This window comes from Chlorocebus sabaeus, chromosome 5 (genome assembly GCF_047675955.1).
Source record: "Chlorocebus sabaeus isolate Y175 chromosome 5, mChlSab1.0.hap1, whole genome shotgun sequence".
NCBI lineage: Eukaryota > Metazoa > Chordata > Mammalia > Primates > Cercopithecidae > Chlorocebus > Chlorocebus sabaeus.
Genome location: NC_132908.1, coordinates 73027723 through 73051469, shown reverse-complemented (window position 1 = coordinate 73051469; position 23747 = coordinate 73027723). Strand labels below are relative to the sequence as shown.

Below are 23747 nucleotides of genomic sequence, written 5' to 3'. Positions count from 1 at the left end.
AAGTTGCTACTATGAGTTAGGCTGTCTTGGGAAATGCTTCACCTGTTCTACGATTTACTGAAAAGGTGGGTTCTTTATAGTGTACTTGCCTTTGGGAGATTAAACCACATATACATAATAAAATCAGCATTAACTGAAACATAACCATCACACCTCATAATCAAGATTCACGAAATTGAATTCTCCCTGTGCGTGGAAATGATGCCTGTGTTCGTCCACTGTAAAGTTGACTTGTTTGCCCAAACGCTGGATGAGCACTGAATGCCAGTGCTGATCATCTAGCAGGCTGCCCAGGGTGAGATTGACCAGGGTGGAAGTGGAAGGCAGTTTAGCTTCACCTTAGAAGAGGAGAAAAATAACAGCACCATTATTGCCAGTTTAAAGAAAAAAAAAGTTTCCCTTCTGTGGACCAGCATCTTTCATAATAATTGCAATCTCCTTCTATGCATTCCATTTCAAACACTAGGATGGATTTCCCTGAAGTTTGAATATAATAATCTCTCAACCTTGTTGTAATTTCCTCCGCTGTTAATTCTTTTTGTCATTATTACCAATTGCATGCTCATTTTCTATGTAAATTTCATCTTTGCTACAACCTCATTGTTTTTACTACCTCAACATTTTTCAATGACCCATCCCTTCCTTTATGATATTAGAAAAGAGCTATACAGTTCTATCAGCACTATGTAAAAAACACTGAAAGGAAGATTTTGTGCAATTTGTAAAATATGAACCATTTTTACATGAAAGCAATATTGGCAAATGTACAAGCCCTTGAATCTGAAAATAAGGCACTTGACTGTTAAAAGATAAGCTATAAAAGCATAAAATTACTTAGGTGATATCTAAATAATCAGATTTTTGAGCACTTCACCAAATAGTTTTTTACCTGAATTAATAAGTAAAAAGAGTCTTCCTCTCCTTAATTGCAGTGTGATGTGATCTCCGTTTGGCCCTTCCCTGTGGAGTAGAATCCCATCACTCTGCACGGTTTTGAATTTCAAAGAAATAATATCTTTTATTGGGCTCAGGGATTTTTGATCAAATCTGTAGAGAAGGGAACTTTTTCCATCAAGATCAACCACTTCTGATCCTAGAAACAAAGATATTAGAAGGCATTCGAAGGATAAATATCTTTTCCATTAAAGCATTTTAAATATATGGAGAAAAAGCAGCATATGGACTCACACACAGGCTACAGATGCTCCTCAACTAATGATGGAGTTATATGCTGAAAAACTTATGTTAAGTTAAAAATATTGTAAGTCTAAAATGCATTTAATACACGTAGCCCACCAAACCTCATAGTTTAGCCTAGCTTATCTTAAATATTCTCAGAACACTTACATTAGCCTATTGTTGAACAAAATCATCTAACACAAAAACCATTTTATAATAGGGTTGAATACCTCATGCAATTTATTGAATACTACCCTGAAAGTGAAAGACGGCATGGCTGGATAGGTACTTGAGGTGTGGTTTCTACTGAATGCATATTGTCTCTGCACTACTGTAAAGTCAAAAATCCATAAGCTGAATCTTTGTAAGTCAGGGACTGTTTTTGTAGTTTAGCTCCTGACAGTCAAGAGTAAGGGAAAATACGACCATCAAAATATCTAATTCCCTATTGACACCTGGGGTTGATTTCATTTTAGTCTTTACTAACCTGTTTACAAAATTCATGATCTAGAAATACATTTTTAAATGTACTCCTAAATTTCTCAAATGTACTCCTAAATGTACTCAAAAAAATAATAATTTTTTTGAGGCGGGGTCTTCTTTGTCACCCAGGCTGGAATGCAGTGGTACTGGCACTGTCTCGGCTCACTGCAGCCTTGACCTCTGAGGCTCAAGCGACCCTCCCACCTCAATCTCCCGAACAGGTGTGCACAAGTGTGCACTACCACGCTCGGCTAATTTTGTTTATTTTTTATGGAGATGAAGTCCTCACTGTGTTGCTCAGGCTGGTCTCGAACTCCTGGGTTTAGGCGATCTGCCTACCTCAGCCTCCCAAAGTGCTGCGATTAAAGGTGTGAGCCACGGTGCCTGGCCATTTTCTCATATTATTAAAGGCTAGTTCTTCTTATTCCGTTAAACAGAGTTATAATTAATATACATTAAATCACTTTGCATATTTCACAATGAATGTTTTTCAATGGAGTTCTTGAAATTCTAAAGTTAATTGTTTTTTTGGCTCCAGAAAAAGTGGTTTTGATATCTCAAAATTCTTTCATCCATACAATATGTTAACGAGGTTTACACACAAATATACACACATAGCATAGACTCAGCAAATGCCACTTTGAGTACCTATGAAACCGACCTTTGTGTTTTGTCTTATTTTATTACATTTGTGGCTAAGTGATAGTATTTAAGGGTAATACTATTTTCTGTCTTCTCAAGGACATTGTTGGAAAGACCCTGACTTAGGGATATTGTAAGGTCTGTTCTGTGGTATTTGTGTCATAACTGTGCCATTGACATGTTTTTTTTCAACTTTCTGACCGTGTCTTATCTACTTATTGTCAAAATCACTCTTATTCAGTTCATCTGAAAAAAGATGTCATGTTATACCAGTAACATAACAATACATCTGTCAAAATCAGTTGCACCTGAACAAGAGACATAAAAAAGAACTCATAACACTTGGAAATCCTGACAGTATTGCCTACAATTCATAAGTCAAAGATTTTTTTAAGGCAATTACCCTTGAGAGCACACTTATGTAATAAATGAAGAGGCTCAAAAAATATAATAAAATATGAAGCTATTTTTCAACTGGTAAGCTGGCTTCTTCCAGTCAACAAAATGACATTCCAGTTTACTCATCTTGTTTCATTTGACAAAATTATTATAGCTCCTTTAAGCCCAAATATGCATTTGATTCAGATTATTCATCATATTTTATGTGAAACGTCTATACATACCACCCTGCAAATTTTTTTCAACTATTTTACGCAGCCATCTTTTGAAGACTCAGAGGTTTTATTTGTTCACATTTTGCTAATGTGCTTATAAAGAATTCATTCACCAAGTGCACATGAATAAAGATTGCATTCTGTAGAAAGAATAATGTTAGCCTAACAGTCCTTCCTTGTTACATAGCTGAATGAATGTGCATGGTAAAAATATAACTGTGTCAAATACAAATAATGCATCCTATGATTATTAGATTACAATAAATTAAGAAAAATTCCAATAAGACAGACTTTAAATGCTGACATATTTGGAGCAATGCAGTTATCTCTGTGTTAATGTATCACTTAAAGGCAACTATGACAGTAATGATTTCATTTTAGATAAAGACTATTTTTGAAATTAGCTACCAAGAGAATTTTTCCCACTAAAGGTTTAGCTTGTGTTACTGTAGCCTACTAGTACTTTTTTCTTTTTCACTACTGTTATTATTACATTATAATAATGATATTTATCTTCTGTGGCACCTAAAGCTTTTGTGCCTGGAATATTTCAATCAGCAAAATGGCATAGAGAAAAACATATAAAACCATTGATGCCTAAAGCAATTGCATACTCTTAAACCAAAGCCACTTGTCATTTTCTGTCATTCTTACTGTCTATTAGCTTCACAGGTACACAACGATGCAATTCTATGAATTCATTCAATAAAACTTTATTTGACCCATCACGTTTGAGTCAGTGTGCCAGATTCTGGGATTAAAAAAAAAAAAAATCAACACAAATATGGCCCCTGTCCTCATGGTGCTTCCATTTAGTGAAGACAGACAATATTTATCAAGTAAACAACAAGGTTCACAAAAGCATTATAGGTTGTAACAGGCATTCTGATCAAGAGTAACAGAAGGCTGGAGTCACTTAAGGTAGTTGATAAAGGGCTCTCTCAGTTCTCAGGTCTAGAAACACGAGGTAAAGGGAGATCTTAATCAGTAATCTTGCCACTCTCTACAGTCTTCAAGTCCTACAACTTGTCCCCATAAACTAGGATTACTCTTGGAACATTTAATTTCAAAAGGCCTAGACATTTTCCCATCGCTGTCCCATTCACTGTCATAAAAGAAAGCTCTGAGGATAGCTGAGAAACTACAGTGCCAGGAAATAATTTAGTACTCAGAGTAGGAGTGAGGTTGGCTCACCTTGAAAAAGGGGACCTGAAAGGAACAAAGTACAGAAAGAGGGAAATCAACAAACCAGCTACAGTCACATCACAGATTTCCCATGCAGGTAAACAATACCCTTCAGAGAAAAAAAGCTAAGTATAATTCACAACGCGCGTACATTATCAGTATCGGAAAACTTCAAAGGATACACACATAATATATAGAAATAGATTCTCACAAAATGAAAAAAAAAATTCTGGATGATTTTTAACAGTATTATTTTAGATATAACACTCATAGTACGTCACTTTTTTCTAAGCTATTTTTATAAAAAGTTATTTGCACAAAGACATTTGATATACTTTAAAAAATCATCTTAAACAATTACAAAATACTGAGTTATGTGGCATAAAGTTAATCATATAAAAACCTGAAACAATTAATCTTTTGAGAGAGAGAGAGGGAGCATTTGAATCCTATATATTTTGGACAGCACCCAGCTGTCCAAAAATGCTGGTGACAGAGACAGGAATATATATTCTCTTGAAAGTGATCTTACCACTGTTAAGAAAAACTAGAAAAAAATGGAAATAAAGCAAAGAAATACTTCACATCTCCTCAGTGTCATATTTTTTTATTTTTTTTAAATATTTACCCGTAAACAGGTAAGGATTATTTAATTCTAGGTGAATTAATAAATTTTGATTTTACAATTTATTGCAGAATAATAATTAAGGCCAGATTCTATAAATTGACACATCATCTGTAGATTTTTGCTCAGTAGAGATGCAAATGGCTTCTGTCTGGTAGAATCGCCAAAGGTTATGGATTTATTGTCCTGTTGGATATTAACTTCTTATGTATCTACCTAGTAATATTATTCCAACATGCTTTCCTGGATTCCTATATATATACTCAATCTCTTGAATTTTCTTTGAAACTAGCTTTACCATCCTTCTGCTTCCTTCATTAATGAATCAAATACTTCTTTATGTATATTCTGAATTTGAATGAAAATTATGTTTTTATGTTTTTGAAAATTTACTTTAACATTGTTAACTGAAAAAATACATTTGGACTTCACATCAATGACTAAGAAAGCAACATATCAAATCTTAGCCATCACCAGAATTTATTTTCACTATCCCACAAAGATTCTCAGATATCTGAGCTCTTAAAAAAGCAACAGCAATGCAAACAGATACAAAAATAAAAAATTTCAGGGTGATTCATAGCAATATGTATTTGTATTGTACTAATCTATAAAAGATCTAATATGAGTAAATAGAATTACCAAAATTAGTACAAATCAATATTTACTTCAGAAACACTAAACTAAGCATCCAAAATAAAATTAATATTTAAATTGACAATCAATATCATATTTATTCCTATCTTTTGTAAATACCTTTGGGAAAATTTTTAATATTTATTTATTTATTTATTGACAGGATCTCCCTCTGTCACCTAGGCTGGAGTGCAATGGCATAATCTCAGCTCACTGCAGCCATGATCTCCTAGAGTCAAGTGAACCTCCAACTTCAGCCTCAGCCTTCCAAGGAGTTGAGACTACAGGAATTTGCCACCATGCCCAGCTAATTTTTCTGTATTTTTGGCAGAAATGGGGTTTCTCCATGTTGCCCAAGCTAGGAAAATAATCTTTTGTACGCAGTTGAGTTGTATAAATAGGAAAAGTATAGGTATTAGAAAACTGTCCATAGGAAAAATGTGAAATCTGAACTTAACAAAATTTGTAACAGCAAAAGACCTACAGTCTAAAGATGTAAAAGGAGACTTGTTGCTTGATTGAAAGCAATAAGAAATATTTTTCTAACAGTGAATTTGTTCATTAGTATTCTTATTAACTGAGGTTTTATATGTTTACATATATATTATACATATTTTACATTCCATATTTTTAATGATTGGGTTATTATCAAGATTAATAATGAGGCTCTGTCATATACTGGCTCGCTATGGGCAGGGTATGTATTCTAGTTTTTTGACAACAGTTGCAAATTGTTCTGACAAATTTCCCTCTTTTTACTCTAGCCCCCTTTTCAGTTGTCTGTAATAATACGTATTTCATGTTGACATAGTAGTTAAGGCAACTAGTCTGTGTGCGTTTGAATTCTCACTCTCACTTCGGCAAATATATTAGTTTCTGCCACGTTATGGATATGGTTTGTCTCCACCAAAACTCATATTGAAATCTGTTCCCCAGTGTGGCAGTGCTGGGAGTTGAGGCCCAGTGGGAAGGGTTTGGACCATGGGGCAGATCCCTCATGAATGGTTTGTGGCTGTTCTCAGGGTAGCAAGTAAATTCCCTATTCTCATGAGACTGATTAGTTCTCATGAGAATGGATTTGTTCTTGCAAGAGTATGTAGCTATAAAGCAGGACACCCCTCAGGTATTGCCTTTTTGCACTTTTCCACATCCCCTTTGACCTTCTCCACTGTTTTGACCCTACAAAAGCCCTTACCAGAAGCCCAGCAGATGTTAGCACCATGCTTCTTGAACTTCCCAGCCTGCAGAACCATGAGCTAAATAAACCTCTATTTTTAATAAGCTACCTAGCCTCAGATATTCTGTTATAGCAACATAAAAGGACTAAGACAGCTTCCTATTATTGTTGTAAAACAAATAACCACAAACATAGTCTCTTAGTACATCATAAATTTATTATCTTACAATTCTAGAATTCAGAAGTCCTAAAATCAAGGTGTTGGCGGAGTTTTTTCCTTCTGAAGTCTCTGAAAAATAATCCATTTCTTTGTCTTTTCTACCTTTGATCAGTTGGCTTGTGGCCTCTTCCTTCATGAGACCAGTGTCACAGGATCTTCAAATCTCTTCTTTCCCTCTCTCCCTGCCTCCTACTTCCCTTTTATAAGGACCCTTGTGATTACATCAGGTCCACCTGGATAAACCAAAATAATCTCCCCCATTATAAGATCCCTAAGTTAATTACATTTGCAAAGCACTTTTGCCATGGTAACACAACATACTCACAGGTTTCAGGGACTAAGATATTAGGTAGGTATTATCCTCTCTATCATAGTGAGCTACTTAACCTCTTTGTCCCTGTTGTCTCATTTGTAAAATGAGAATTATAGTATAGTCTTCTTAGGATTGTTGTATGCATGCTTATCTGCCTAGTTTTTAGAAGCTGACACACAATTAGCAATCAATGAATATTAATGACTACTAGTGCTAGCACTAGGATTTATTGTTAGAATATTGGGCAGGAAAAGGTACACAGCAAAAAATAGTTTAATAAGTACATTTGGTGTATTTGTGACTCTTTAAATAATAATGAATTGCTGAAGTACACAAAAACCCTTAATTAGCAATGTCATTGCCAGGTTATGCAGCAAGGATGATTTCAAGCCATCTGTGGGTTCTGTGGCTTTTCCCTTGTCTGTCAGCTCCTACTCAAGCTGACTTACCACAGCAATTGTTGGTGACCTGATTCCCCCTCCGTGAATACCTCCATCTCAAATCTTCACATTTAGAGCAAGAATCGAGGAAAGAAGAGACTCGAAAAGATTGTAGGCCCTACTCTCATATCAATTCTCCCTGTGCCCGTAGGTATAGCTTGCTTTATTTACACAATTCAGAAATACAGTCTCCCATGGAATTAAGAGCTTTGCAACAGAAAATATTCAAATATCTTTCAGGGAGCTGTGTCAGATGTAGTGTTCCTAAAATGTGTATTCTGCCTTTTTTCCTGCAGCACGTATTTATGAAGAGCTTTCTGTGAATACCGTGGAAGACACAGTGATGCATAAAAACAAAGAACACTTTTTGTTTTTTTGAAAGAGCTTCTAGTCAATTGGGGAAGACACACAACCCTGAGATGCAATTATTTATGCCTGTCTTCAGAGCTCTGCTTTTATATCACGGCTGGGTCTTGAATGATTTCTAAGACGTGCAAGAGAGGGAGTTGATCCGCTACAGTCTCTGAGAAGGGTGTCAACTAAATTGCAAAAATGCTTTACCTTCTTGAGCAGCAAACTTTTTTCTACCATTGCATATTTCATATACACACACAGCCCTCATGGTAATATATTCCGGTTTTCCTGGTATCTTCTCCCCATCCCTGCATCCGACCCCTGTTCCAGGAGTTTGAGGCTCCTCAAATTTTGAGGGGTGGTCACTTGAGAAAACAACGTCCTCCACACCCCCAAGTGAATTACCAAGACAAATATTCAAGAGCATAAACTGAGCTCTATGGTCCAGTTATATTGGAACCAATGGAAAAGAATCCCTTGGGATCTCCATAAACATTCAACATTCAACTTCCTGGGCTTGGCCTAATGTTTAACAAATTATAATCTCTGGAATTCTAACCTGGAACAGGAATACAGGTCCCTAAGTGATTCTGAGGCAGATGGCAGCATGAGGGTTGTTTAATAGGAAGAACAAGTAGGTTCCATAAACCTATTCTCTGAAAATAAATAACCTCAGTGCATATTGAATTGGACCTGGAAATGAATTGTACCATGGAAATGAATGTTTTAGTTATTTATACTGTGGGTGGCACTTGCAGATAATTGTGGAGGTGGTAGAGATTTGTCCCTGGAAGACGTTTTCGGGATAAACTGATTCTGTGAGTTAAACTATGAATCACGGAATTTTTGCTGAGGTCAGATGACTAAAAAACTTAAAAGAGAAAAATTGGAATAGAAAATGTGTAAACTAGAAAATCAACTTTTCATTAATAGAAAATTAACTGTATTTGAAGGTCATGAAAGAGTGATTGAAAAAGACACTAGAGTCTTTTATTAATCCTTTAGGAATCTCCCCAAAATATAAATAGAACTAGAATGTTACCTTCAAAGATCAGAGAAAAAAATAACATAGCTATTTCATCAACTGGAAAGGGGTATAGACCAAACTCTTCTTAAACATGAAGTCAGCCTTAAACACTGATCATACTGTTTATTTATTTGAAAATTACTGTCCATCAATTACTAAACAGAGGTCCAATTTTGACTTCTAAGAAACACAAATCAGACAGAGTCGCTGTTTAACTATTATACAGTGAAATATTAAAGTAGCAGCATGATAGATAGGCACTTGAGACCTGCATTACTGAATTGGTTTTTTAAAGCAATGGAGAAGACAGACCAAGTACTCAAGAAATCAACAGGAAATAGATTGTACTATTTTTGCATGGTAGCAGAACAGAACACAGAATGATTTAAGGGACTCTTAAGTTTAAAACAACTAAAATTAATACAATAAAGAGGAAGAAGGCACACAAATCAAGGGTTATATATAACCACAGGGAAAAGGTGACCTTATTATATTTTTAAATAGACCACGCTAAGGTCAGTAACAACACACCGGGAGGTTATAGGAACAAACATGATCATTCTCACTTAATTTTTATCAAGGTAAATTAACCTTTTAAACAGATTTGAAATTAGTAACATCTACTATGTCAAGGACACTTGCATGCATCACCGGAGGATGTAAGTTGCATTTTTGCCTCTAATATTTATTTGCAACTTTTGTAATGTCACAGACGTCACCTAAATGCTGATTCTTAGTTTCCTTATTTGGCTACGTATAGAAAAATTACAGCCTCTCATACTATACAAAGACGCTAGAGGGATTAAATGGAAATATCAAAATGCCTCAACATTGATTATTTTGTATACTGTTATTTTAATAATAACACCACTTGAAATCACATGTTTATCTCAAAGTTCTCTCTCTTGATCAACTGCTGCTGTGTGAATGTAATACATTTGTGATTTTTACATATTTATGATACCATTTACATCATGGATAATCAGATATTTTTAAATTCAACCATTTAACCAATACTTATTGAATGTTGTGCCAGGTACTACGGTGGGAGCTGCTGTTGCTACAGTGAACACATCTGTCCTCAGGGATGCTCCAACCTGAAGGACGAGAGCAGGCAAATCCTCCTGTGTGTACAGACATATTTACACATTATAATGTAAATATGTACAATTATAATTGGTCTATTAAAAATACAGTGAAGTAGTAAAGATATGTAATTGTACATATTTACAAGTTGTAATTGTACATATTTACATTTATACATATGTACAGACAAATGTACAAATTCCAAAGCATGGAAGGAAAGGACAGGGTTACAGGAGAGTTTTGGACACGGAGATTTAGATTTGTTTGGTGATCGGGGACAATATCTCTAAGGAAGGGCTATTTAAGCTGAATAGGTAACCCTATATGTCAGCAGGGGCCAGGAAAGAAGGAGGAAGCGGGAAAAGGGAGAGTGTGGGTATGGGAGGGATGAGGACTGTTAGGAGTGTGGGAGAGACAGTGGAGGGCTGGATGGCACTGGCGGGAAGTAAATGGAAGTGGTCCATAGGGAGGTAAATTACTGGCTGATCACCTAGACACTGTGAAGGCTTAGTTCCAGGTTTTGTTGAATAAGTCTGTTTTGGTTTTGTCCTTAGCCCTAGGATATAACAATACATCCTCAGGTACAGTCTTTACTCCCAAGGCAATACTCTGTGGGATTTCTTTCTTCCCTTTAAAAAAAAACAAAAAAATCTATTCCTGTGACAGATTACCTTGTGGCATTTCATTGAAATGCCAACATATTTAACAAATTCCTCTAAATTGGCAGGACTTGAACTCCAAGGTGATCCCCTTCCAGTCCTAGGGTAGACACTGAAATCTTTAGACTTTAGACTCTTTCTCCTGCTTTCTCCAGAGTCGCCTGGCATTTCATCTTGAGCATGTGAGTTACAAGAATTGGCCAAGGATCTGAGGGAAACGTGTCTGCAAGAACACAGACCCTTGCTCACTGATCTTCTTCTGAATATTCCCTACTCAATTTCTAGCCTCTCTGGCAACGTGAACTCTGACCTCTGTCCCCGCTGCCTAGTAAAATCTGGCTATTTTCTACTGGTCCTTTGGTAAAAGCAAGATAAATGTGGATTTCCCAAAGTTTACTTCCCTTCTTCCAAGAATCAAGTCCTCTCTAGTTTCTTTCATTTTATTAATAACTTAAACTTCAGAACTCTGAAGTAGGCTTTTAAAATATATTTTATTTAACACATGATTTTTATGAACAGAAGCTTAGTCCAATAAAAGCTACACTGCCATGACTGATACTGAAAAACAGACCTTCTCCCTTGTTGTGAACTGTCATAGTTAGCTTGAACCAGTCATTTATTTAGGGCTGCCAAATAGACATTTTCTAATTCTATTTTCCTTTTTATTTATTACCTAAAATATTTAATTAAAGAGATACTCCTCTCTTCTATCTGGTCACCTTGAGGTACAAGTTATATAGGAAAAGTAAGGTATGCTGTGTGTTTCCTCTCTTCGTTTATTAGTTTTCAAACTAAGGAGTTGGCTCTTTATGTCTCTCATAGGTGATCAGTGGGGCTTTTTCAATTATTACCATGAACCCATTGACTCAATCATATTTAATTTGTTTCAAAACTTGGCAGTGACTATCCTTATTGATACTAAAACATTTTCATTTTTGGTCAGTGAGAGCCTCTTCAACTGATGCTGAATTCTTTTGCCATGACCCTGATAGGTTTTCAGAGTTTCCTTATTTTCTAGTATCTTAATAGCTAGTCTTATTTTAATTTTAATATAACTCCATGTAATGATTAATACTGTCAACTTGATTGGATTAAAATATGCACAATATTGATCCTGGGTATGTCTGTGAGGGTTTGCCAAAGGAGATTAACATTTGAGTCAGTGGACTGGAGAAGGCAGACCCAACCATAATCTGGGTGGGCACCATCTAATCAGCTTTCAGCGAACACAAAGCAGGCAGAAAAACATGAAAAGTCTGGACTGGTTTAGCCTCCCCACCTACATCTTCCTCCCATGCTGGATGCTTCCTGCCCTCAAACATCGGACTCCAAGTTCTTCAGCTTTGAAACACGGACAAGCTTCCTTGCTCCTCAGCTTGCAGACGGCCTATTGTGGGACCTTGTGATCATGTGAATTAATATTCCTTAATAAACTCCTAGATAGATACATAGATAGATAGATAGATAGATAGATAGATAGATAGATAGATAGATATTCTGTATTAGATTAATACTGACTAATACAGACTTTGGTACCAGGAGTGGTTCTACAGGAACAGAATAGTAAGGATAGAATTCTTTAGTTGTTTGGGGGTTTCTGGAGTTGGCTGCTTAATATGATTAGACCCAAAAATGCTAAGGACTGTACTTCTAATAGTATGGAGAACACTGATGGTCCTTGGCTTTAACTGTTTACAGAGTTAGGCAAAATTAATGCATTTGACACTCCTGATTTACCACTCATGAGAGGCAAGGAGTTTAGTGACTCTATACATAATACCTTTGACCATATGTGGAGAATATGTGGAGAACCAAGGAACATAGTGAAGCTGCTTGGTTGCTCCTAAGTTCACTGGACAAAGTGATGAAAGAAAATGATGAACTTAGGGATTCTGTCTCCTGGCTTCAGAAGCAGATACTGAGCCTCAAATCTTCTAAGATTGCCCTGAGACAGAGTCTTATCTCCTTTAGAGAAAGAGCTGAAATTGTGGAAAATCAGACACAGGCTCTTATCATGTGAGTGGCTGACCTGCAACGAAAGGTGGATGCACAGCCTTACCAGGTGTCTACTGTTAAAGTGAGGGCATTGATTGGAAAAGAATGGGACCCTGCAACTTGGAATGGGGACGTGTGGGAGGAACCTGATGAAGCTGGGGACACTGAGCTTATAAATTCTGATGAACCTTTCTTGCCAGAAGAAACAGCTTCCCGATCTCCAGTAATGGCAACATCCTCTCCCCAACCCATGCTGCCATCAGCCTTTCCACCTTTGTCTGAGGAGATAAACCTTGCGCTGCCTGAGGCAACAGTGATGGCCTCCCCTGAGGCAGTTGCCAGGCAAGATAATGTTGATTCTCCTCAGGAGCCAACCCATTTCCTTCTAGACCTATAACTAGACTAAAGTCCAGGTGGACCCCTAGAGGTGAGGTTCAGAGTGTGACCCATGAGGAAGTGCACTACACTTGAAAAGAACTTCTTGAGTTTTCTAATTTATATGAACAGAAATCTGGAGAACAGGGATGGGAATGGATATTAAGGGTGTGGGATAATGCTGGAAGGAACATAAAATTGGATCAGGCTGAATTTATTGATTTCCACCTACTAAGTAGGTATTTTGCATTTAATGTTGCAGCTCAGGGAGTTAAAAAAAGGTTCTAACAGTTTGTTTGCTTGGTTAGCTGAAATACGGATTAAAAGATGGCTCACTGTGAGTAAGCTGGAAGCCTGATGTCCCTTGGGTTAATGTAGAGAAAGGAATCCAAAGGCTTAGGGAGATGGGGATGGTAGAGTGGATTAGCCACTTTAGACCTACTCATCCCAGCTGGGAGGGTCTAGAAGATACACCCTTGACCAATGCCTTGTGAAACAGATTTGTGAGGGCAGCATCTGCAACTTCGAAAAGCCCTATAATTGCTCTTCTCTGTATGTCAGATCTAACAGTGGGAACCGCAGTCACTCAACTACAAAATTTAAATACAGTGGGAATAATTGGATCCTGAGGTGGCAGGGGCCAAGTGGCAGCACTCAGCCATCAAAGGCAAGGTGGGCATAGCTACTGTAATGGACAGCAGAGGCAAAGCAGCAATCAGAATAGTCTGACCGTGTAGAACTCTGGCATTGGCTAATTAATCACAGTGTTCCTAGAAGTGAAATTGATAGGAAGCCTACTACATTCCTGCTTAATTTATGTAAGCAGAAAACTTCTAGGTCAAATGGACAAAATAATAATTTGAATTATGAAAACAGAGAATCATGGCCCTTCAATTTCCAAACTTGAGCCAGTTTATAGACCAGAACCCCCTGAATGAAGGGGAGGCCAGATCTCCTTGAGGAAGGACCCTACTACCGTACTGACAATTTATGCTGTTAATCTTTCTCCCATCCTACCCCAAGGAGACCTCCAGCCTTTTACCAGGGTAACTGGGCACTGGGGAAAGGAAAATAATCAGGCATTTCAGGGACTACTGGACACTGTCTCTGAGCTGACGCTGATTTTAGGGGACCTAAAACACCGTTGTGGTCCTCCAGTTAAAGTAGGGGCTTATGGAGGTCAGGTGATTAATGGAGTTTTAGCTCAGGTGCAACTTATAGTAGGTCCAGTGTGTCCCCAGACTCACCCTGTGGTCATTTCCCCAGTGCCAGGATGCATAATTGGCATAGACATACTTAGTAGCTGGTGGAACCTCCACATTGGCTCCCTGCCTGATAGGTTGAGGGCTATCAAAGTGGGAAAGGTCAAATGGAAGCCAGCTCTAGCTGCCTCTACCAAGAAAAATAGTCAATCAAAAACAATATCGCATCCCTGGAGGGGCTGCGGAGATTTGTGAAAATACCGACAACTTAAAAAACACAGAGGTGGTGATTCCCACCACATCCCCATTCAACTCTCCCATGTGGCCTATACAGAAGACAGTTGAATCTTGGAGAATAACAGTGGATTATCGTAACCTTAACCAAGTGGTGATTCCAATTGCAATGCTGTACTAGATGTGGTTTCATTACCTGCTCAAATTAACACATCTCCTGGTACCTGGTGTGCAGCCATTGACTTTGCAAGTGCCTTTTTCTCCATTCCTGTCCATAAGGCCCACCAGAAGCAATTTGCTTTCAGCTGGCAAGGCCAGCAGTATACCTTTACTTTCTTGCCTCAGAGGTGTATCAATTCTCTGGCTTTGTGTCATAATCTTATGTGGACAGAACTTAATAATTACTTAACAATAATACTTAATACTCAATAAACTACTTAATACTTAATAAACTCCCCTTTATATTGTTTCATTTCAATACTATTTCAAGTATAGTATGTATATTTATAAATATATTTATATATAAATATATCCTATTAGATACATATATCCCTTTATATAAACTCCTATATATGTGTGTGTGTATATATATGTATAATATATATTTATCTTATTAGTTCTGTCCTTCTAGACAACCCTAATACACTCCACTTGTCATCAAACTCAAGATGATAAACTTTGCAAAGAATTACAGAATTTATACTCTTTGATTTTAGGCCAAGCAGAATCTATCTTCTTTTTAAACTTTGACATATAACAGGATTTCTCAGCTACTATATTAGCTGATAGATAATCTGAGTGTAAGAACTGTCTAATTCACCCTATTCAAGCTTTTAGCAGTTAGCACGTAGGAACTGCTCAATAAACAGGTATTGGACTCAATTATAACTACCCTTTTAGTAAATCTAACAAATGTATGGCTTTTCATTTTTCCCCCAACCAGACATGTGGTATGAGAGATTAGCATCCTGAATAGACAGAGAGTATTATCTAGCTGTCTTTCACTGTTTTACTTTTCTCACCCAGGTAAATGTCTGTGCTTTTTATGGTACTTTAAAAAATTTCCTATTTATATGTTTTCTAAACTTAAATGTGCTAATGGTTATAATTCCAACTTCACATTATGTAAAAAAATCAGAAATTTTTTAAATAATAAAATGTACATTCCTGTTTTGTAAAAGTTAATATGTTTTAAAATGATTGTTTGATATATTAAATACGATCCATAATTTTCTCTTAAACTGTCTGCATTAAAACAATTAAACACAATGGTTTAACACATCCGTACACTTGCTCATCATATCCAATCTTCTTCCTCAGTTCTCCTGGTGCCCTGACCTTTATTGCTGGATCTTTAACAAGTTGAACACTAGAATGATGGAGAAAGCATTCCTGAGGCTTACTAAGCCTGCCCCCATTCATTCATTCATTTTTGTTATTAGTCTTCATCCAGAAGACTAATAACAAAAAAAGAGTGTCTGGTTGCAACCTAGTATAACGTGGGCATGTTATGATTGGGAGAAGAAAAGCTGTTCTACAAGTGGGTGGAAACATTTCCTGATTTGAACATGGGGTATTAGAGAAGTTGTCAGAACCAGAGATTCCTATGCTGAGAAAAGAAGGATGAGTAAGAGAGTTATCCAGATAGAGAAATGAAGGCTGGGTACATGGTGATTGCCTTAGGCATCCTGCAGAAACCCTAAGGCTAGAAAAATCATAAAATCATGGTTTGCCAAAGGAACAAATTAGTTGAGTATGGCTTGACAGTTGGATGCTCTTATTCTGTTGGGGATGAGGAAAAGATGATCATAGTCTGCAAAATGAGGATGTTTATACAGTAACTAGAGAAAAGGAATTTAGAATTTCCACTAAGGACAACTGCCTCAGCAATTCATCCACAATTAAATAACATTATCTCCTGTGGTTTAATTGCTGCTTCCTAAGGACACTGCAGATATATTCACTTTCACCCATTTATTTTCCTTTGTTCACCATTGCTTACTTCTCTTTGAGACATGTAGTATTGTTTCTGTAGCATCAAATATTTTCTTTTCTTTTTCTTTCTTTCTCCCACCAGTAATTTATTTCTATACATTTCTTCTCTAGATCTATAAACATGATCACTACTGCTATGGCCAAGATATTTGAAATTTATAGTTTCTCTTTGATCCCATAAAATTTAGCTTCTACTTCTCTCATTACTCAGGAAACAACTTCAAGCTTACTGACATAAAAGTAGAACATGCTCTTTGATATGGATTTTCCATTCACTTGATGTTCCTTCATAACAAATTATTGCCCTAACTTGTTGGGGTACAGGGCAATTTATGTGTGGTTCTCACAAGAGCCATTTTCCTGCAATAATCACAGGATAGGCTTGCATCTGTGACTTCAGCAAATACGTACTAGGCACAAGGGGAGCCTGTTATAAAAATATTTATTCCACCTGAAAAATAGTACAAAGGAGCTGCTTTTATTATGGCAGAAATGCATTCCCATTTTTCAAGACATGAGTAGTTGTTCAAACATAGCACTTCACACTTTTGTTATTAACAGTAGTACAACAAGTAGAATACTTTATGATTTGCTAACAATAATGATATTTATATAGGTTTTAATTTGATATCTTCAACTCAGAGGGCTTGGAGTTCCAATCTTCCATATATCATAGGCACTTGAACTCAATGTGTTAACAATGGGACTATCTCTTGTTTCCTTCCACAATCTATTTATTGTCTCATTTCCCATCTTAGTAAATGGCACCCCCTTCCAGACAGGTGTTCAAATTTGAAGGAAAAAAAAAAAAGGATCAAGGGAGGAAAGGAAAAAAAAGCAAATTTGATAACTCACTGTTCCCTCACATACAATGACCAAGGTCTCTTGATTCAATATCCTCAGAATATTTTGAATTTGCTTACCTCCTCCTTTACTTTTGAGACAGTCTCACTCTGTTGCCCAGGCTGGAGTGCAGTGGCATGATTTTGACTCACTGCAACCTCCACTTCCTGGGTTCAAGTGATTCTCCTGTCTCAGCCTCCCAAGTAGCTGGGATTACAGGCATGCGCCACTACGCCTGGCTAATTTTTGTATTTTTAGTAGAGACAGGGTTTCACCATGTTGGCTGGGCTGGTCTCAAACTCCTGACCTCAGGTGATCCGCCCACCTCACCCTCCCAAAGTCCTGGAATTATAGGCATGAGCCACTGCGCCTGGCCCTTCCTCCCCTTTTACTGATTGCTGTTCCTCTAGGTTGGGGTTCTACCATCACTTGCCCAAACAAGAGTAAAAGCCTTCTAATGAGCTGCTGCCTCCAGATTTCACCCTCTAACCCGTAGCCCTAATTTCAGTCTGAATGACTGTACTCAAATACTCATTTGAGTAATGATTCCAGCAATCCTCTTTCCTGTGCTTGACTGGGGCACAGCATTTTTCCTATCTGGACCATCCCCTCGGTCTCCCATGTGAAAATATCTGCAACTTTGTTTCAAAATCTACCGTTATAAACTTTCTTATACTAACCACAATTTATCAATTACTTTATCCTTCACACCCTATACTCATGCTACAATATTTTACACTTAGTTCATATAATTTTTCCAACACTGCACATGCCTATCTTTATTAAGAAAATATATATGACTTTAGAATATCTCCCTATACCCAATACCTAGTAGAGTTCTTTTTAGCAAGTGCCAATAAATAGTTAAAGGCTCAATACATGTATGATTCATATAGTTATCAGGGGCACTGGCTTAGGAAAATGAGAGAGCTGATTTTAAATCCTAGATCTAACATGGGTTGTGTAATTCTGCAGAAGTTACTAATTTCTCTTAAATTCACCTTTTTGTATGTCAGGAGAGATGAAGCAGTCTGTGAGGTGTGCTACACTTGAGTGAATGGCTCAGGCAAAGTGCATCTGAGTCACGTTAATTTGGTGCAGATGAGGAGGCACATGGCGTAGCTAAGCTGGAGGGGAGGATGGCTGGTTGCATGCAATCCTTCGGGCTTTCCTCAAGCTCAGGGGAAACCTACTTTGTTGGGCATGGATGGATGTCCTGTGGCTGTGATTCAGTAAAGAAATTCTACCCACTCCCCAACACCACGTTTCCTTTTCATAGGGATTTTGCAAGAATGGTCTTTTGTGTCTGGACAAAATCCAATCTGATCTTGGGTCTGGGCTACTTAAGGGAGTTGCAGACAAAATCTTGCAACGGGATGCTTGTGATGATAGCAACTGCAGTACTTCCTTCTGAGGGTAAGGAAAGCCAGTAGTCCTAGCTATTTCTTTACCATGTCACCCAGAGCAAGTTGTATGTCTTATTCAGTAGACAATTCTGCTTGTCTCCTCTGACTCCTGTATGAAATGGCAATATTCATGTGCCTGCTTCCCTACATTGCTAGGAACAAATCAGAAGATGCTTATTCTTTACAGTCTCTGACACATATTAACTTTAACAAATGATGGCTATATAATATCATGTTTTAATAAATTAATATATTACAATACCAATGCTATGAATAGGTGGAAAATGTGAGCATGACTGTGGTGCAATTGAGGTATTAAAGTCAATTTAATAAAATACATTCCCATAAGGTACTCATGCCCAACCCATTCTCTGGTTATTTTCTGATTATCTACAAGAATGTTTATCCATTAAGTTTATTACTTTTTCTCCTTTAATAATGGTTTAAAATTACACAACCATCATTTGTCATTAAATCCTGCCACACTATTTCACTATTTGTGTTTAAGTTTGAGTTTAAAATCCTGTTGGCTCCCAGTACTACTACTTCAACCATGGGTCAATGTGAAAAGAATATTGACCAAACACATGGACAGTATGCTCACCCCAAAGATAGCAAATGAAGTCACAACAAAAAGAACATTCCAGAGAGTTGCAAACCAAGACAGGTGAGGGGGAGGTTTGAGTATCACTAGCCACAGAGCAGCAGATAACTCAAAAGAGCCTGTACCTTAGCTCTCACCCCCAGGTAGACATTATACCTGGGGCTATAGAGTCAGCAAAACAGCATAAACAGTCCCACTAAGCTGTTGCTCTTAATGTTAAATTTGTTAATATTGAGTTTATATCCTAGGTTTAATGCATACTAAGTGTGTGGTATTGAACAAATTGCTTAATGTTTCCAAGACCCAGTTTTCTCTCTAACAAATGGGTGGTGTTGAGGATTAATTAGTAGAATGTCTACAAAAAACACATGCAGAATAACTGTTAGCTATTTTTATACTGTGCTAGACAAATATTTTGCAAGGTGGATGCTCTGAATAAGTGGAGAATATAACTGTAAATACGAAGCACTTTGAAATTTGTTTTACTAGTTGTCCATCATGTAGTATGAGTTTGCTAAGCTCTGTGATCCAAAGACAAATAATACTACTGTCCAAGTTCTAGTTTGCAGGATCATAATTGGGGGTAGGATTTTTTTAATGCATGATTTTATTCAGGTATAGGAATTGTGACGTGAGGAACTAACATGGCATAGCTAAGCTGGATTGTTGAGGCTACGAAAGCCTGCAATTAAGGTGGACAGAGAGTGAGAAGTTAGCTGGCCACTGACTCATCTCTGTTATTCAACAACTAGAGGAAATGTCAATACAAGCTTGCTTTCTGGAGTTTGGCAAACTTGGCTGCAAACCCAGCTCTGCCACTTCCTGTCTGTGGGGCTTGAGCAAGTCAACCTCTCTAAGCTTTAGCTTTCTCATTTTCAAAGTAGGTAGATGGAGCAGTTACCCAGTAATATTTATCTGGGCTACTTTGAGGAATCATAAACTGCTTAGAATAGTGCATATAATAAGCATGAAGGAAACAGTGCTATTTCTAGAGTGATAGAAAGGAATGCTATTAATATTATTAGCATTATTGCTATTAATATTTTATTAATACTTTCAGTGTTATTCTGTAGGCCCTGGAGGAATCAGGTCTGTCAAATATGTCTGATGGTAGAGATGGACACTGAGAATATCATGAAATACAGAATACCCACACAAACCACGCAATGTGATCTCTCTGTCGGATAGAGTTTAGACAACTTCAACAAGTCACTTGATCTCTTCATCACCTGCTTTCATGTAAATAAAGCGAGTCAGAGCTTAACTTGGCTTACATCACAAAGTGACAGCATAGGTATGAAAAAAGCTTTAGTAGCTAAAAATAAATGTTTAGTAGAGAAAAAAGTGATGCCGTGAAGTTGAGCAGTCCTGGGTTCTCTTCCAGATTATTTCATAGGTGAGGCTCTGAGCAAATTACTGAATCTCTTCAAACCTCACACTGTTAGTCTGATCATTGTAAATCATATTAACTAACCCATTGTTCTATAATAAAAGTGTATATAACAGGATAATGTGGCTTGAGGTGCACTATCAATAACTCCTACATCCCTTCCCCACAAAAAATATACATAATAAAATGCTTCATTAAGAGGAGGCTAAGTGAAATCTGCGGTGTCTATCTTTTTTATGTGAAAGTATTTTAAACACATATTATATTCTGGGAGAAGTCTTTTCTTTTTCTATTAATTTATACTGAGAGCACGGCATATTTAAAAGTGAATTGCATGATATTGTTTGTAGGCTAAAGAGAAAAATGGTTTTTGGTTTCATAACAGAAGGTTGGTTAAACTCAATGGAACAGTGTCTCTTTTATTAGACTCAGGATACCTAAATGAAATATCATCAAATATAACTCACGAAGGAAACTTCTAATACTTGAAAGTTACAATCTAGTCAATAATATTCTATTTGAATAAATGCATTCACATGCATCAATAAATATGTATCTATCCATCTATCTATCAAGTGCTTCCATCTCTGAATTAAAATGTTAAAGTTGAATATGAAAGTCAATATTGGCATGTACAGGCACACACAAAAAAGCTTTCCACAAAAATTATTCCTATGTTTTATATCTCTTTACATAGCTAAAAAGTCCATTTCAGTTTGCAGTATGGCTTTTAAAACATCTCTTTTGATATCTATGTCAGTGTACTGGATAAACAAACACTTACTGTATGCACATCCAAACACTTCGATTCGCATTCCAATTCTGCCCTTGGGGTTCCATTCTAAAGGGAGGAAGCGCAGAAATCGGGCTTTGATAGAAGGCTGGAGTCTATAGTACACAACACTGTCTGCATTTGCATTTCCTGAAAAACCCTACGAGAAAAGGGAAAGAAGGAAATCAATGTATCTGGAGAATGTGCATTTCAGTTTGTCACCTACAATGTCTATGAACACTGTGTGATCTGCATTGTACTATGAATGGTGCTACCTTCTATAAGAAAACCATGTTAACGGTTATGTCACGATGTCTCTCCATCCACACAAATCACTGTTGCTTCAACTTTTCTTTCCAAGAGAGTTTAAATTCTACACCCCATTATACCAGTTTTCAACCATGATACCTGCAATAAAAATTGCTTCTGTAACGTGTAGATTGAATGTAAAAGTGTTCCATGTCTATGGCAATTAACATTGTGAATAGCAACAAAAAAATTGAGAACATATTCTCCAAGGGTTGAAGAACTATCATCTCAGTCGACAAAGAAGTTGCATACATCATTGACGAATGAATTAAGCTATGATGTGTTTTGGTTCTTTCATCTTCTCATCTTACTTGTTAACATAAAGAAAAGTACCACCCAACATTCAAGTTGGAGCTACACTCAGATAACAGGTTGTTAAACCTCAGCAGCACAATGCCAGACACACACATTCAAATTGTTAAGGGACACTGGAAACAATAATAATGTGGAAAGACCTGTAATTAAACTTATGGACTTTAGAATTTGAAAGCTAGAGAAATCTTGGGAATGATGCTAAGTTAGCACAGTCAAATCGCAGACAAGGAAATTAAAGTTCAGAAAGGAAAGAAAAAAAAGAAAAAACCCTCTGGTGTTTGCAAGCATTGCAACCATTATGTGGTAGGACCAGGAGCTATGTTTCTTCCATAAAATCAGGATGCATCTACATAATAGGTAGCTCACCTGTAAAACTCACATACTGCAGCACCCAACATCTAAGCATCTTTTGTTTTCTTCCATACAACACACTGTTAAGACTACAGGTGGAGAAGTCATCATGAAGCAGAAGTTGTTCTCAATAATTTACATTTCATTTTTATTTCCCAGCTTCCTTACCATGGTCCTCCTCCTCCTCTCCACCATCTCTTTCTTTCATAATAAGGGAACATGCAACTACATTTGCAGGTTCATGTTAAGTCCCTCACCCATGACTGGGTCAACAAATAAGATCAACCTCATGTAGACTGCCCAAAGCAAAGATAAACACAATAGAAACACCAGTACCCAGGGTATCTGATCATTTGCCTGTTTTTCTTTCTACTTCACAAATATCCCTTTACTATCATTTACCAAAACATTTTCTAATACATTTTTAAAAGATTGGGTGTTTTATAGTTCAATTAATTTGATTCTCCTTGTCAGTCAATCCCCTACGTCCTGCCCCTACTCCACCAGTATCCCATATACTAAATGTTCAAGCTCACAAAACACAGGCACAGCTGGGATGGCATCTCCAAATTACATCCAAAATCGGGGCATCTCTTTATCTCAATATGACCACTCAGTTCAACAAAGCATCACCTCACCAGAACTACCCTGACAGCCTCTTCCTGGTCTTTATTATTATTTTGTTCTTTGCCATCATCCCCAATATATTCCCCTCTGAGCACATAGTAACACTTGTAGAGGTAAATTAAACTATGCCGTCCCCAACACTTTCTTTACCACATAGAACAAAATCTAAACTCCTCATCCAAACACAGTCTCCAGCAACCACCTCCATTATGCTCTAACCACACTGGACCTCCTCGAACAAGCCAAGTACAGTCCTCTCAGGGATTTGCACCAGCAGTCCATTCTGCTCTGAAAGCTCTTTCCCAAGATCTTTGCATGCCCAGTCTCTCTTGTCATTTTAAGCTTTGACTAAAATATTACCCCCAAGACAGGTCCTTTTTGATCACAGTCTCTAAAGTACCTGTGTACTTGACATCCCCCATAAATATCTTGCTATTTTCTCTATATTTCTCATTATTTTAAGAGGGGTTTCTCTTGTTTGATCATTATCTGCCTGTTTATCTTATCCTCCTAGAAAACAAACTCTACTAAAGCAGAGAGGTGTATTGTGTTCCATCTGTAATACCTAGAACATTGCTCGGCTCAAAGTGGTTCTCATCAAAATATTTGTTGAATGTGTATGTTTGAGAAAGACTGAGCTTAAAAACAAAAGTTCCACAGACGTCTCAATTACAGGGCCTCTCAGAGCA

General features: G+C 37.1%; 1 protein-coding gene across 1 annotated transcript in view; it reads right to left on the bottom strand.

Annotated features, from left to right (window-relative positions):
* Nucleotides 1-23747, bottom strand: part of CNTNAP4 (contactin associated protein family member 4) — a 276813-nt gene that overhangs the window by 109091 nt on the left and 143975 nt on the right. The window contains exons 4-6 of the mRNA XM_007994117.3: nucleotides 21469-21616; nucleotides 890-1093; nucleotides 154-338 (exon numbers count right to left, since the gene is read on the bottom strand). Of these exons, the coding sequence (XP_007992308.1) occupies nucleotides 154-338; nucleotides 890-1093; nucleotides 21469-21616 (537 nt within the window). The remainder of the gene's footprint in view (nucleotides 1-153; nucleotides 339-889; nucleotides 1094-21468; nucleotides 21617-23747) is intronic.